Source organism: Haplochromis burtoni, unplaced genomic scaffold, assembly GCF_018398535.1.
Source record: "Haplochromis burtoni strain Fernald_Lab_line unplaced genomic scaffold, NCSU_Asbu1 Contig_730, whole genome shotgun sequence".
NCBI classification, from domain to species: Eukaryota; Metazoa; Chordata; class Actinopteri; order Cichliformes; family Cichlidae; genus Haplochromis; species Haplochromis burtoni.
This window is the reverse complement of record NW_024583091.1, coordinates 181,070-196,758: the sequence shown is the minus strand read 5'-3', so window position 1 is coordinate 196,758 and position 15,689 is coordinate 181,070. Positions and strand designations below refer to the sequence as shown.

Below are 15,689 nucleotides of genomic sequence, written 5' to 3'. Positions count from 1 at the left end.
ATTTTAATCTCCCCAATCAATTATAATGTTATGTTGAAATGTTGTTGTTGCTGAAGCACCCCCAAAAATGGGCTAAAATCGCCCCTGGTTCCAACACTACACATGGGGCACTACGAAATCTTTGCTTCAACCTACATGCTACATACCACCATGCCAATCAGATTACTTCCATGTGAGGGTGAAAAGGTGACCCTCCTGGATAAGATGGCAAAGCGTTTTGGTGAACATGTGCCCCAGTGTGTTAGTAAAACCAGGGAAATACTCTTGTTAAATACTCTTAAAAGTCTTGTGCTGTATATGTAGTGATACATTTTCAAAAGAGACAGTAAATTAGAATGCTAGTAGTGGGTGATATTATATAAATGCTATCATGATTTTATGTAAACATTTTGTTATTTGTAAATTATACATGACATTGATTCTACATTGTAACTGATGTGATGTTCTACAAAGTGCTTTTAATTAAAAATAGTCAAACGTTTGTTTGTTTGTTTCTTTATTCAACTTTTGAACAGTGGTAATTAGTAAGTACATAATCAGTGAATACAAATTATTTACATGCCCCCCTAAATTAAAACATTATGGGTTATTCAGAACAGAACTGTGCTTGGGAAAATATTTTCCCATCAGTTGATCCAACTCCACAGTAGCAGGTGGAATTTTTCTGTTTTGAGGACGGCTCCTTTTACCTGTCACTACAGTTGGTCTGTTTATGTTTTGATTGAGAGGGTTTTTTTGGGCAGGTGAAGAGGAGAAGTCTATTGAAATCTATAGAAATCAAATATTCCTCAGAGTTCTTCCCATATCTTTTGTAGAAGTTCCAATAAATGTGTGGTATTTGCAGATTGCTTTGCTTTTACTCTTCTGCCCAGTTCATCCCAAACTGACTCATTGGTTTGGGATGAACTGGGGCTTACTTCTGGAGACTGTACTGGCCACTCCATGTTTTCAAGCTTACCATCTTCTAGCATAACTATGACTTTTGTTTTGGGTCGCTATGTTGCTGTCGCTGGAGAATGCTGTGGTAGCCATTTTGGTTCAGGGTGCCTCTAACTCTGCACAAGTCACTGACCCTGGATCCAGCACCAAAGATTTCAAATTTTGATGCATCAGTCCATAATACCTTTTTCAAGTCTTTAGTAGTCCAATGGTGGTGTTTCATGGCCCAGGCAAGCTTCTTTGTCTTATTCAAATGTCTTAGCAATGGCTTTCTTGCTTCAACTGGTCCTGTCAAATAGGGCTGTTAAACCAGTAACTAGTCAACGATTATTTTGATAGTTGACTAGTCACCGATTATTGTTGCGATTAGTCGACTAATCAGATCATGCATCCATTGGATGTAAAAGGTACAGCTTATTGCACCAGCTGCATCTGCTCTTATATAACTGTCATTAGCTTACAGCTTTAAGTGTTTAAGGTATGTGCTAACTAAAAATAAAGACAAAATGGTAGTTAAATTTTAATGAAATTTGCAGATGGTTTCGGTGAAGTTTAATAAACTCAGCCGTCTGCTCCTTGCTATCTAAAATATAATGGGACACCGGAGTATATTCTCGAGCATCTCACACTTCTAATCAGTTGTCTGCTTGACGTTTATTCAGCTGTGTAAAAACTATAACTTTAATCTCAGCCAAACCGATTTACTCAGGAACAAATAAAATACTAAAAAAAAAAAGCCAAACAATAATATTTTTAAGTTATCTAAGTGACTTATATATCATGTTTAACCTGAGTAGGGAAAGGCAGCGGTGGGTTTGAAAACGATTTGCCGGGAGTGCGGTGTTCTCACCGGCTCTAGTGAGCCTTGCCCCCGGCTAGCTATCGAGATGGTGGGTAACAGACGTCTCCAAAAACGTCGGAGCGCTTTTGAAAATATGTGGTGTCTTGATAAACTGAGCAGACATTTGAGGTTTACACAGCTACATTCTTGCCTGAAAATATGTTAAACGTTTATTTTGTGACCTAGAAATAATAATAAGAGTAATATTAAAACTAACTAGCTGCTGCCATTGTTGAAAACTGAGCAGGGCCACGCTATGAATTCTGGGACACAGTCTTCTTCTTCTTCGGGGTTTAACAGCAGCTGGCATCCTTGTACATGCATTGCTGCCATCTTCTGTTTCAGTCCGTTATTACACTCTTAAATACTACTACTTTCCCTGCGTCTTTTGGGATCTTACAAAGCTTCAAACGACGCGTCGACTATTAAATTAGTCGGCGATTTTGATAGTCGACATAATCGTGCCTAGTCGACTAATCGTGGCAGCCCTACTGTCAAACCTGCAGCTTGAAGTCTTCTCTTCACAGTTGAAACAGAGACTTACTTACTACAACTACTACTGCAAGCTGTGCTTGAAGCTGTTGTCCTGTGAGCTGCCTATCACGCATGCTGTTAACTCTCAGAAACTTGTCCTCTGATTCAGTTGTGGCTTTGTGTCTGCCAGACCTCTTCCCCAGTTTACATCAGTTTCTGAGTGCCTTTTGATTGTAAAGGAAACTACTCACTGACACCTTGACTTCTGTTGTAATTTCCACGTAGGAAAGAGCTACATTTTTAAGTTTTATTAAAATTGTTAATTAACTTTTTCTCGCCATTTTTGTACAAACACACTACTTTCTGCAGTACAATACGATTCAACTGATACTCATAAGGGAATGGTGCATTAGTGTGTTCCAACACTGCTTTTATGCAGACAGAGGGGATTGTAAGTAATCCAGAAAAGTTGGAACACCTGTAGGAATTAGTAGCAACAGCTTTCAAGGCTTGATCAACCTCCATTGCCTCAGAACAGCTTTAAATTGTTAACCCATTTTGTGTTCCCTGAAAAAGGCCTTTTTGTATAATTCTGAAATGTACATTATTGTTAAGTTTTGGGTAACTTTAACCATTTTTAACCTCTAACAGTTCACCACTTACCTTTATACCATTTCAAGCTATCCATTGACTTGAATGACTTGAATTGCAATAAATAGCTGGAAAAATTGTGGTGTTCTAAAATGTTTGACCGGTAGCAGCAGTAAGTTGGCCTGGATATTGCAATTACTAAAATTTATATTTTTAATACAATAGTGTCTTTTTATTGTAAGCAAGCACATAAAAGAAGTATAAAAATAAAAAAGCTAAATGCCTAATGCCTCACTATTATTTTTACTGTGGATTCTGAAAACCATTATAGGCTATCTTTTCACTTAAACATTGAGCTCTAAAGTGCAGTTGAATAAATATAGTCTCATGATGATTCTACCAAAAGAGAAGGAGTGAGTGAAACAAAGAGATGGCTGAGTAAGCTACACTGACTATTATCAGTAGAGAGAAAGCATCACTTTACTGTGAAGTTGTTAATTATTTCAATAGAAACCACCTCTGCTTTCAGTCTGTTGACTCTAGAAGGTCAAACACTTGGTTGGTGGATGAGCTTTTTCATGAATTTCTCAAGGATCTGGATGTTGTGAGGCTTTCTAGTTTGACACACCTCTTTAATATTGCATTGAAGTAAGTCCTCTGGATTGGCAGACTGGGGTGAAGTTTCCCCTCTTCAAGAAAGGGAACTTTAGGGTGTGCTTCAAGGGAAGGATCACACTCCTCAGTCTCCCAAAGAAGATCTATGGCAGTTTATAGGAGGAGAAAGTCCATCCTTTAGTTATGTGACACACAGCATATTGGTAATATTTTCTTCCATCAGAAACATTTAAAAAAAAACAAGAAGATCAACTTACTATTTGCAGTGTTCGTAACAAGTAGGTCTTTTAAATGAAAACCACTTTATTTGAAAAGATAAGTAAATCTAAGTCTTTCAGCATTATAAATGGGATGTGGCTAAATGGCCTGACTCTAATGCTTTTTGCAAGAAGAAAAAATATAGAAAGAAAAAAGAAAACATATAGCAGGATGATAGTGCTAGCACCTTGTTTTGTTTTGGAGTAATGACAGTTTATTGTAACACATGAAGCAACACATCCTAAGTGATCTTTCAAGTTAGTTTTCCAACTCCAGGAAACACTCATATATTTTAACATCACGGTCAAAAATAAAGTCTCTCACAGACATTTGCAAGGTTTAAAATTTAATTGTTAGGTCTAATGTCAGACCTTGCTGGTGCAGAGGTTCGTCAGTGTAAACAAAAGCAAGACACTCTGTACGGTTCTCACTTGCAAGCAAGGGAAGTCCGGCAAGATGTTCAGCCGACTTCAAACTGGCTCCCCTTGCAGGCTCTTTTATTGACTACCGTGGGTTACACAAACACGGTCAAACTGGTTTAAACTGGTTACACAATGTAAAACCCATGTAGTGTGCCATAAAAGCTAAGGCACTGTGTGTGTGTGCATGCATGTGCGAGCAAGTGTGTGTGTCTGTGTCTCTGTATATGTGACTTCCTGCCACACAATATATGCTTACAACCGTTTAACCACATTTCCTAGTTATCCACAGGTCATCTCCCCACACCCGTATATGGGTTAACTTTAATGGTTCACCATATACAAGCATAGGCGAACCCCTAAATGGAGAGGAGGGAACATCCTTTACCAGATAAGGAAACCAGAACCTTTAGATGGAATGTGCCTGCAATTAAACATTATAGCATCCAACACTATTATCAAAATCAACCTAACATTAATGACAGTACAGGAAATAAAACGAGGTTCACCACATGTCAACAAGATGATTATAGTATTTGGAAAAGATTGAGCAAGTATTGTTTTGCAGGTGGAAATACAGCTGTAGGCAACAGTTTTGCAAGTATATAATGCCTAACCACTTATCAGTCATCCCTGCATTCAGCAACTGCTTATTTGTGTTATATACACATTTTCTTCCATATATATCCATATAACTAGAACATGTTTTAACATGGTGATGCTCTGAATTTTACTTAGATTGGATATATGAATATAAATTTTAATCTTACAGTATGTGTGTGTGTGTCTGTATGTGTATGGGATTAAAAACTCAAAGCTTCTCAGCATGATAAACAGGATGCGGGCCTTTAATGTTGTGTGACCAGGAGATATTTTATTGCCCTCAAAATCCGAACCATGACAGTTGCGAAAACACAATCTAGTCTGCTAATGAAATTGTGTTCACACCTAGTTTGGTTTTGCCTCAGGAGGCGGCCATGAGAACTGACCACATCTGAGGTGAAGTAACATTTGGCGTGGGAGATCAGTGTGGGCACAGAGTCTATTTAAAAGCCAAGGACTGTCTTGGAGATAGACTGCAGGAGCTTGATATTATTCATTATTGTGCTGTTTACTGTCATACTCTAGTGTGGGAGCTCTAACTATCAAGGGAACTGAATTACACTCTGAACTGCAAGATGAAAGTCTTTCTTCTCATGATTTTATACTTGGTCAATTGCTCTGTTGCTGTAAGTACAAAAATGTCTAAACAGTTTTATTTGATATTTATTGTCAATTTTTATCCCTTATCAAAACCCTTTCTGTTAATATTTAAAACAAATACATTATTTATGTTTTTGTAGAGGCGCCATCATTCATGCAGCAGTGGGTCTGACAGTAGTGAGGTAAGACATAAATAATGCCATAATTGTTTGTAAAGAACACAGTAATATAAATTTTTTTCAATGCTTTTGCAGAGTGGCCAACACCGCTGGATTAGACCTTCATTCAATATCTGTACTCTGTTTCCGATTCTATGTGTGCAACCACCTATTCAGCCATCAACATCAACCACAACACAGACTTCCAGGACCACAATCATGTCTACCACTACAGCCCCGAGGGGAGACAGTAGTTGAATAGCATTGATCTGGAAAAAAAAAACAAAGTAGCTTATACTACTTTGGTTTGAACTTTCCAGCATAAGCAGCACAAAGCTGCATAATAATAGGGAAATTGATGCTGTGAGAATGATGTCTGTTTTTTACATTTTGTTACCTTGGAGTCAGAAATTAACCAAATTTTATTGGCATTCAAAAACATTGCATACTGTGTTTGCATATTTTCACATTTCAGTATTGCAGCATCCTTCAACCTCCCTTTACAATGTTATATATGTTTTGTTGATCCTACTTATTTGAATGTTTTGTTTAATTAAAAAAAAAACTTATATAACCAGTGAGGTTGTATGTTGCACTGTGATTTGAAACATTAAACATTTAAAATTTGGAGAGGCATTCAGTCAGCAAGGTAATGATGAGTTTTGTTAGAGACTAGGCTTCCAGACATTAGTGGGAGGGATGCTGACGACATGCATGCGTAATATCCAGTCAGCGGGTACACACAACACAAACCCTAGATCAACACAGCTTAAGTGAGGGATGATTGCTGAGCTGTTAATGCATGGCTCTGTGCTTCATGAGTTAAACACATAGTACTGCTTTATTTCTTCTTCACACACCCTCTTCAGCAATATTTTCACTGATTGCACAGCACTGCTTGCTCCGCTGATTTGACAAAAAAAAGTAATTAAGATTGTCATTAGCATACACCCTTTTAACAAAGCTAGTATGGTCTCTTACTTTCTCTTTGATGTGATGTGTGCATGAATGTGCATTATAAATGTAATCTCCTGTTTTGTGGATGTCTGCCTAATTTGCAAACTTGGTTAATTTTGTAAACCAGCTGGCAACCAACTTTTAAAGTATGCACTGAATTATATGTATTTTTCATAATTGTTGTATTTGATGCTTTGATGATTTTTTTTCAGAATAAATTATAATTTGAAAAGAGAACCTTGTTGTGGGATACTGCACTTTTTAATCTATCTATCTATCTATCTATCTATCTATCTATCTATCTATCTATCTATCTATCTATCTATCTATCTATCGATCTACATAGTTAGACAGATACTGCTATTACTAATAACAATTTATTATTATTATTTGGATCCTGTACCCAAATTGCCACTTGTCAGTAATTTTTATGTATGCCGTTTTAGCGTATGATGTTGCAAACAAAATGTTGTGTCAGTTTAAAATGATGGAAAGATATTACTTTATCAAATGTGAAAAAAAAAATGTGTGGTCATAAGTATTATCTGTGTTTCCTTTATTTTGTTATTTGTTATTGAGTGTTTGATTAAAGAAGGTTGATTCAAGGTGATCTACAAAGGAAATTTCTTTTAAACAGAACAACTAAAAGTCAAGCTGGATAGAATTTATACATATTATAATTACTTGCTCTTCAATTTTCTCTCACATTTCAAATACATTTAGTGCTAAGTTAAGCATTTGAGCTCATCTTCAAATTAATTTTAATATTTGAATCAACATATATGTCATTAATGTGTAGTTTGTCATTTTTTTATGTCTTACATTAACTTATCAAGTGTTCATTTTTATGTCTGTTGCAGCTTCAGTTATTTTTCATGTCTGCTTTTTAAGATTCTTTTTTTGCACATCACACATTCTTGGTTTGACCATACTGCAATTACAACAGCGAGACACTGACACATCAGCCACATCAGCCACACCCGTAGGTGCCCGTAGTAGCAGGAAAACCACAAGGCCTCAACTCTCATGCGTTTGTTTAATTATTTCAAGAGACATTACACCATCATAATTGAAGAAAAACATGCCGTTTAGGACACTTATTAGATTTTCTTTGGTTTCCACCTCCCTGCTTCATTCAGCAGACGATTAGGTTGAATTTATCTTTCTTCAGTCTGCCATGTGATTGGTTGATCCAGTTTGTGAGCAGTGCATAAGTTGAAGGACCCCTCCATACAGTTTCAATGAATTTACTCCTGAGTGCTCCACGGAGATAGTCCTTAAAGCACCCACTGATCCAGTGGAACTGATTAAAAACCATATCGATTTTGTTCTCCCTTTGGAAATGATTATCATAACGCTGCTGTTATGCTTTACCATAGAAGTCTCTGCAGTACCAGTAAGTAGACTAATAGAATATGGTTTAAAATACAATACTTGATATAATTAGATAATTTTATGTTTATTCATTTAATACTGGTTGTCATTTAATTAACATTTGACATTCTATGAACTCTGTGACTCAGTGATAATTTTACCATCTTCTTTCTTTCTTTCTTTTTCAGGTCAATTCAAATGTCCGTCGTCCCCTGCTGTTACAAGGAGGGGAAACAGCAACTCAAGGTGCTCAGCACGTTGTAGCCGCAAACCAGAAACCCGAATCTCCTACGCCAGCCTCTATTTCTCCCAGTGTTCAGCCACAGGCAGGAGGTCTACAGCAGCCTGATCCACAGCCCATTCCTTCACTGCAACAGTACCCCTGGTATCCACAAGGGGGCATGCCCATGCAGCCACTCTTCTATGGACCCCACCAGCTGACACTGCCACAGCAGCCTCTAGTAGGAGGAGGCGGGGGAGCTAAGAAAACAGAATATTAACTCTTATTTTAAATTATTTTCTCCCTTTAAAAATGTGTATTGCTGCTTTTTTCAGATTTTCCCACCTTATGGATACTTACCGCTGTTCTCCTCACACTATGGGAATCAGCTGGTAAGCTAAGAGACACGCTTGCTGGAGACAGGAAACACCCTAAAACCCTTTCATAAGACACAGTATTATGAAAATAAAGACATTGGTATTTTGGCTTTTGGAGTAAGGAGTTAATATTGGAGTTGTAACTTGTGGTGTCGGTGCAGAAATTGTTGATATGTGTTGTTTTGTTTTATTTTATCTTCTCTCCATCAGTTCAGCCCATATGGTTACCCAATGATTCTGGAATCGGCTCTCCCACAAATTCCAGCAAATCAGCTTCCCAACAGTCCAGTGTTACCTGCAGAAAATGCTGCAGGAGTTGCAGTTGCTCCTTCAATAGATGCAACTCAGGGAATACAGCAGCCACAGCAGCAGCTGCAACAACAGGTGTCTCTGCATATACATAATGCAGAATAAGGCAAAAAAAAAGAAAAAAGAGTTACAATTATCTAACCGAATTCTCATCCACAGAATCCACAGATTGTATACATGCTACAGCAACCAATGGTAAATATATAACACCCTCTGCAGACTTAGATGATTAATGCTATTTGCAATTTCACAATTTTCTTTCTGAGAACATTTCACTTGACATATGTTGTAATTAATTACCAGAGCTCACCTCTTGGCAGTCTTAGCTCTGAGGAACTTCAGGTAACACAGCCAAGATTTTTTTCTTCTTCCAGCTTGTTCAAACAGTCTGTTTAGTGAACTCAGTGATCCCACTAACACTGCCCCTCCCTTGCCTCTTTACAGTATCTTATCTCTGTTTACTGTTTCAGATGGCTGCTACAATGGGCCAATTGGGGGTGTACATGCCTAATGTGCTTACAAACCAGCCTGTGGGAGCTGTCCAGCCCGAGAGCCAGGCCGCAGGACTCACACACCCAGAACAACAAGGCGTTCAGCCAGCTGTGGGGACCTCAGCTGCTGGAGCTCAACCGATAAAGGCACTGCCGTGCTCTGGATCACATCCAAATGCTAGCGGGTTCTCTGCAGGTTTAGCTGGGTCGGATGCTGCCACTGCCCAAAGACCTGCTGAACCCCAGCTTCAGCCCATGCGGGAAACCCTTGTCTGAGACTGTTGTCACCAGTGGAGATAACCCACAACATACAGAGAAAACAAAATGCATTATTGATGGGTACTAACAACTTTTCAGTGGCGCTTCTCAAGGATATTACTAACCGTTGCTATTTAATTTCATTTATTATTATTTTACTTAAAAAAAAAAATAAATAAAAATAAATGTCAAATAAAAAAGGAGAACAAATAAGGCTGGGCCTGAACTGTTTTGTCTTTCCATGTTACTGTCTTTCATAACCTTCAATTAAATACATTTTAAAACCATAATGTAAGAGAGTGTGCACAGTATTTATCTAATCATCATCCTGAAGCATATTTATCCCAGATTATAGATTGTCATCACACCTCTGACGTATCCACGCAGGCTCAGATACAATGTGCAGTGAATGTCCCTAAAACTGTTGTAAATTTAAAGTTCTACCCAATTCATTGAAAAAGACATTCAGTTTTACAAGTATACATGATCATTTGTAGGTTTTAACAGGCCTCGAAATACTGCTGTTGGTAAAGCATTTATCCTCTAAACATCATCAGGTATAAAGCATCATATTTTCTATTAGGAAAAACACACAGGAGTAAGTAAGGAAGCACTCTTTTGAATTCCAACTCCTACTCCCGAATAACCCTGTTGCCCTTTTTGAGTTTGAGCTGTTGCAAAGAGGCACCTGATAAGACACATTGCAGAGGAATGTGAAATATGTGCTTTTCAAGCCAAAAAAATTATTAAGAGATTTCCCAGACATGCAGCTGCCAGGTTTGTGATCATACAAAGAAAAACGATTGGCTTACCATCAATACCTGTCAAAAGTTTGCTCGCCCTTTGTTTCTCTCAGCAAATAAATAGGCGATCTCACTCTCCTCTAATCACACCTCTCTTCAACAATCCTCGAGTGCTCACGTGCAGCCAGGGAAGAAAGGTAATGTAGATCCTGCTAATATCACATGAAACTGCAAAAGACGTTTTAAATTTGAATGCTTTTTTAAAAGACGTGCACTAAAAACTACCAAATGTAATAACTCAAAATTCTCTTTCTGTCACAGCAAGTTTCAAAATGAAATTTATCGTGCTTGCTGCCTGCATCCTTGGGATGGCCATCTCTGCTCCTGTAAGAAAAATACTTACATTTCTGCAAAAATATCTATTTTCCCTTTCTTTTTCTTTCACATGTAACAATTAACATACAACATTCATCTTCAGTATTTTAGAGAAATATCACCTACAGAGCTTTAATACTCACCTTTGTTTTTTTTAGCAGATGGAGTTTTTCGGTCATTGTTATCCGTTTATGGTGTCTGTTTTTGTCTTTAGCATTAATCAGTAAAACAACATTCAATAACTGTCTGAACATGTTACACTGACCTGCATTACACTGAATTTTATTCTCTTCTTTACAGCTGCAGATATTTGAGGAGTTTGACATCCATTACGCTCCACCTCAGGTACAATAAGAAGCAGCTTGGATCAGCTGGTGGATATCATGACACCCACACATATTAACCACAGTAAAAGCCAGATTTTCAAACTCTGCACGGTGGTCTGTTATGATTTGTTCACCACTGATGTCTTCATAGCTGAACTGCTTTTCTCCAACACGGCTGACTTTTCTCATAAGATTGTGTCCCTGTTAAGTGTATATGATTAATACTGTATTTCAGGCGGCCCAGGTTATCCCTGCTGGAGTCCCACTTGACAATCTGGAAGTTGTAAGAGTTCAATCATTGTTTTGCACCTTTTCAGAACTTTTCTGTGCATCTGGTGATTATTTCTTTACTATGTTGTTTTAATGCTTCCAGTTGCTCCCTGTTGATGCCCAAAGACACCCTCTTGGAGGACCTGTGAGTAGCACAGTTCATAAATATATATATATAGATATTTACCTATTGAGAGTGTAGTTTGCAGACTTTGATCCAAAGAATGGAAATGGAATAGAAACCTAAATGCTATCTGATAAAAAGAGTTAATTCTATAGACTTTGACGTTTTTAGAGCCTACATGTAATCAAAGAAGAACCACAAATCAGAAGTATTACAGATTCCAGTGCAATTATGAGTTTCTAAGTCTGTTTTCATTGAAAGGTCCACGGCTTTATCAAGCACGAGATTCCAAATCCGAATGGCATAGGTACCAAGGAGGTGGTAGGTGTCTGCAGAACATATTTTCTCTGGCAAAGGTTTTTCAGATATTTTATTGAATTCACAATTTATTTTATTTTCTGTAGTTCTACCCCTTTGGCTTCAACCTGCCTAATCCAGCTGCAGCTGACCCAGCTGCTCCAGTTGCCCCAGCTGCTCCAGCTGCTCCAGCTGCCCCAGCTGCCCCTGTTGCTCTTGCTGATCCTGCCATTCCTGTGGAACCTCTGAATCCTGTCGTCGTTGCACCTCCCCCAGTAAGAAAGACTATCGCATTTAAATGTATTTAACAAACAATAAGCCTCTGTCATGATTTGATGCTGGCAATATGCAGTTTAGTGCAGTAATAGCTTCAATAGACTTTGACAGGCAATAAAGTGGAGTTGGATTGAACTGAAATTTGTTATGAGGGCAGCCGGTTCATTCCAATAAAAAGGATCACGTCAGACAAACCTCCCAACTATTTCTGCTGAGTTGTGGAAAAAACCGTGACTCATAAATGCACATGTAGGAGACTATCATCAGTCCTGATTCGCTCACCCAAGTCCTCTGTCATTTTAGCGTGGCAAAGATGATGAAGATGAAGATGACTAAAACTACTTAGTCAGCAGGAAAAAACCACTCTTGGCACACTCAGGTATCAATTCACATATTCATATATAAAGGTTTTAGAAGTAGTAGTTCATATAAATAAATATGCAAGGATCACATGTTATTTTTCTAGGGGATTGAGTCTCTCAAACTTTCATTTGCTTTTGTCCCCACTGTAGGTGACCAGAGGTGTAAGACTATCTGCTTACTGTGGTGAAAAATCGCCAGCCAGCAATGCTATTTTCTGTGGTGCTATGCATTTTTTGAAATGGTGCTTTGTTTGGAAAAAGAAGAATAAAGTCAAAAAGCATGACATGCCTCTTATGAAAAAAAAATTGATGGTTTGCAGTTAAATATGACCAAAAGAAAATATCAAAATAAATGTAGCAGTATATTGTTTCCTCTCTACATGCAACATGAAATGTTTCATTTCTGTGCTTCATAATAAATGAAACAGCTCATTCATCTATTGTTTCTGGTTCTTTGCTTCAGATATATTTCAAATAATAAATATCTGATACTCAGTCCATGAATTATATGCAGCATTTTGCAGATTATTACTGACTTGCTTTTTTGACTATCCACAAATAGCTACAGCAGGCAATTATATTTATTATAAATAATAAAGGCTGTTCTCTGATTTCACTACTATGTGCTGCTTCAGTACAAATTTATTTTTAGAGTAAAACAAGCAAACAAACAAACAAAAAAGGATATAGTATTATATTTATCTATGCTGTATTAACATAAATTTTTAGTTTCAGATATTTGTGCCACCTTATGCAATTGTAGTGAGACTAATGGCAGAACGAGGAGTAAGCAAAGTGAAGGTGTGCTCTGCTCTAGACGGTATAATCAAACAGACGACTCTGCTATTACACAGAAAGTGGATATGACCACTGGTCATTTAGTAAAGCTGAAGACTAGACACCTAAACTCTACCTAGTCATTGGGCAACACCACTCCTATCTCCTGTGACTGGCTCTTTGGTGAGAAAGCAGTGCATAAATATCCAAGTAACTCTGCAGAAGTCACAGTCCAACCTGCTGGCATCATCTCCAACATCAGCATTCATCATTTTCTCCTTTTCTGGTGATTTTTAAAATTTCAGACGGTGAGTTGAGCAAAATTTTAACATTAGCTCCTACATGCCTTTCCAGAAGGAAGCAACCATCCAGTGTGACTGTGGTGGAAGTTTCACAACTTGGAATGATTTATTTTATGTCTGTAGGATAAACATGAAGCTGGCTCTCTTGTGCCTCTGTTTGGCTAGCACAGCCTGTGCTGCACCAGTGAGTGTTAAGTAAAAGCCAACCATTTATTTCATGGAGCTGAAACCTGTCCAATACTTAAAGTTTAACTTCTGTTTATGCCTTTAGTTTCAGTACTTGCCTCATTACACTGGATCCAGGCAACAGATGCCAACTTTACAGGTAATTATGCATACTGCATACTGTTTATCTTCTCTATATCTTCTGTGTATATTCTATATACAGGTTCAAAATACTGCAAACACCTACACAAAATATTGCTGTATACTGAAGTCTTCAAAATTTGCATGTATTCAGATGAACAATCCCTTTACGGCTGGTTTTCCACACACTGGACTACCTGGTGGTTACAGTGTGGAACTGGTATGTCAGACTCTTATTATTACTCAGGTTTATACACGTTTTCAGATCAGCACCATTATTTATTACATTTGGCTCTAACAGTGGCTATGAATCATGATTACAGTACAACATTTATGTTTTTTTTCTCCAAGATTTATCCCCACAGATTTCCAGGAGGTGCAGGTGTTTCAAACCCAGCACAGGTATGCATACATCAGTTTGAGAGAAGTTTTTCCACCTACAAAAAAATAAAAATAAAATAAAAATCACCTAACTTCTTTTCGTTGATCCTGATTTCACTTTTGCCTTCTTTCTCTCTGCAGCCCTTTTCATCTTTTGGTCTCATCAAGTACTCCATTCCTCAGCTACCTGGCAGACAGAGTGTTGAAGTAGTAAGTCATTTCTCTTTCCTGTTGCAGATTATGGAAACTTTTGGCCCAGGAAACCTTTCTGCTCATAGAAGTGTTTTAACTGCTTTCTTGAACTTTTTTGTCTTGTGTTTTTACAATTCCAGTTCTATGCATATGACTTTGCTCAGCAAAGGGTAAGAATTTTGAACTCTTAGATATTAATTTAAAATTTGAAAATATGAATTTATGTTTGTATATTTCTATATATCATGGGACTAAATACAATATATAATTTTATTACAGATAATCCCAAACATCCCCCCAATGACAAAAGGCCCCATAGTGCCAGAAGTAAGATTTTAGTTATTCTATTTTTACCCCATTTGTATTTTTGTTGTTTATGTTTAAAAACATGTTTGTTTATTTACCATTATACTTGTTTCCCCACAGGTTCTCCCATTTGACTATCCACCACAAAACATTCCCCAGCAAAATATGAACGTGAGAAAATACAGTAGCAAATAATATAATCTTGTTATGTTTTGAAGAAGCTAATTGTATTGACTGTGTATCTCCATGTTTTGGTAAAGTAGGTGTTTTTTTTCTTTTCTTTTTTTCCAGATTCCGCAATTTGACGCTAATGCTCTTCCATCCCAGGACCCCCCAAAATTGCACCTGCAGGATCAGCCCATACAGACAAGCCAGGTAACCAATCAACAGATCGGTCCTTATAAAGCATCTTTAAAAACAAGGGAACACTGTTTGAAATGTGTATGATTTTAACAATGCTGATATGAAACTACTCATTTGTCTTTACAGATGCCAGCAAAGGTGTAAACATGTGAACATTCAGAAATCAGCATTGGAAGAAATTGTCAGTGATGTTGTTTCCGAAAGTGCTAACATAAGTTAAAACCCCACCCACAAATGTTATAAATAACACTTCTTTATTAAGAAATCACAACATTATTAAACTAAAGAGTAATAGGATAATCTGCATAAAATAAGACATATTCCTGAAGCACTCTTTTATTCCCCTTCTCATTTCCCCACATTAACAATAACCTGTTCTAGAACTGCAGATGCAATGTGATGCTGAATTTTCATCATACTTTAATTACTTCGTTCTAACTTTTTCTTAAATGTCATTTTCTTTGAATAAATAAAGTCTACTTTTTGAAGCACATTTTGATACTTTTACTCATTATTTAAACACTTGTAGATCGGCTTTGTTTTGTTTTGTTTTTTATTAAAAGATACATGTAGTAAAAATAATGTTATTTTTCATTTAGGATTTAACATTACACTATTATAAAGCTAGGTGGATTATCAAGTAGCCGTTTGGCTTTAACTGTGGTGCCATTCAAAAGTACATTTCATACCTTGCTCTATAAAGACCTTGCCCTAGTTAGTGCCTCAGGTCTTCTGTCAGGTGAGAAAATAAATATCGCACTTGTCACATACAACAGCCTCCACACAGCAAAACTTGGTTCCTTTC

At 37.3% G+C, this 15,689-nt stretch overlaps 3 protein-coding genes and 2 long non-coding RNA genes across 5 annotated transcripts; 4 read left to right on the top strand and 1 right to left on the bottom strand.

Annotated features, from left to right (window-relative positions):
• The first annotated feature begins 5,225 nt into the window (after window positions 1–5,225).
• LOC102314354 lies at window positions 5,226–6,674 on the top strand. Its single transcript, XR_317592.3, has 3 exons — window positions 5,226–5,366; window positions 5,481–5,522; window positions 5,595–6,674. It is a non-coding gene; the product is annotated as an uncharacterized LOC102314354 (long non-coding RNA).
• Window positions 6,675–7,477: 803 nt separating this feature from the next.
• LOC121812677 lies at window positions 7,478–9,207 on the bottom strand. The gene is made up of 3 exons (XR_006053239.1): window positions 8,722–9,207; window positions 8,410–8,488; window positions 7,478–8,309 (listed from the first exon to the last, which is right to left on the bottom strand). It is a non-coding gene; the product is annotated as an uncharacterized LOC121812677 (long non-coding RNA).
• Window positions 7,702–9,502, top strand: ambn (ameloblastin). The gene is made up of 7 exons (XM_005949993.3): window positions 7,702–7,851; window positions 8,018–8,290; window positions 8,385–8,441; window positions 8,637–8,810; window positions 8,895–8,930; window positions 9,039–9,077; window positions 9,206–9,502. The coding sequence occupies exons 1-7, from the start codon at window positions 7,798–7,800 to the stop codon at window positions 9,500–9,502; spliced, it is 930 nt and encodes a 309-aa protein (XP_005950055.1). The 5' UTR covers window positions 7,702–7,797.
• An 804-nt stretch (window positions 9,503–10,306) lies between these two features.
• On the top strand, window positions 10,307–12,693 carry scpp7 (secretory calcium-binding phosphoprotein 7). The gene is made up of 9 exons (XM_005949992.3): window positions 10,307–10,424; window positions 10,549–10,613; window positions 10,903–10,947; window positions 11,164–11,211; window positions 11,302–11,343; window positions 11,584–11,643; window positions 11,727–11,894; window positions 12,199–12,274; window positions 12,408–12,693. Exons 2-8 carry the CDS (start codon window positions 10,560–10,562, stop codon window positions 12,229–12,231), a joined length of 450 nt encoding a protein of 149 aa, XP_005950054.1. The 5' UTR covers window positions 10,307–10,424; window positions 10,549–10,559; the 3' UTR covers window positions 12,232–12,274; window positions 12,408–12,693.
• Window positions 12,694–13,225: 532 nt separating this feature from the next.
• Window positions 13,226–15,375, top strand: scpp5 (secretory calcium-binding phosphoprotein 5). The gene is made up of 11 exons (XM_042215466.1): window positions 13,226–13,342; window positions 13,460–13,520; window positions 13,608–13,661; window positions 13,797–13,862; window positions 13,994–14,044; window positions 14,165–14,233; window positions 14,356–14,385; window positions 14,495–14,542; window positions 14,642–14,692; window positions 14,813–14,896; window positions 15,011–15,375. The coding sequence occupies exons 2-11, from the start codon at window positions 13,467–13,469 to the stop codon at window positions 15,026–15,028; spliced, it is 525 nt and encodes a 174-aa protein (XP_042071400.1). The 5' UTR covers window positions 13,226–13,342; window positions 13,460–13,466; the 3' UTR covers window positions 15,029–15,375.
• The last annotated feature ends 314 nt before the right edge of the window (window positions 15,376–15,689 follow it).

Coding starts and splice junctions, on each gene's coding strand:
- ambn (XM_005949993.3), top strand. CDS start 7,798: ATGATTATCATAACGCTGCTGTTATGCTTTACCATAGAAGTCTCTGCA. Junction 7,852..8,017: donor TAGAAGTCTCTGCAGTACCA/GTAAGTAGACTA, acceptor TTTCTTTTTCAG/GTCAATTCAAATGTCCGTCG. Junction 8,442..8,636: donor CACACTATGGGAATCAGCTG/GTAAGCTAAGAG, acceptor TCTCTCCATCAG/TTCAGCCCATATGGTTACCC.
- scpp7 (XM_005949992.3), top strand. CDS start 10,560: ATGAAATTTATCGTGCTTGCTGCCTGCATCCTTGGGATGGCCATCTCT. Junction 11,212..11,301: donor CACTTGACAATCTGGAAGTT/GTAAGAGTTCAA, acceptor TAATGCTTCCAG/TTGCTCCCTGTTGATGCCCA. Junction 11,895..12,198: donor TCGTCGTTGCACCTCCCCCA/GTAAGAAAGACT, acceptor CTGTCATTTTAG/CGTGGCAAAGATGATGAAGA.
- scpp5 (XM_042215466.1), top strand. CDS start 13,467: ATGAAGCTGGCTCTCTTGTGCCTCTGTTTGGCTAGCACAGCCTGTGCT. Junction 14,543..14,641: donor AAGGCCCCATAGTGCCAGAA/GTAAGATTTTAG, acceptor GTTTCCCCACAG/GTTCTCCCATTTGACTATCC. Junction 14,693..14,812: donor TTCCCCAGCAAAATATGAAC/GTGAGAAAATAC, acceptor CTTTTTTTCCAG/ATTCCGCAATTTGACGCTAA.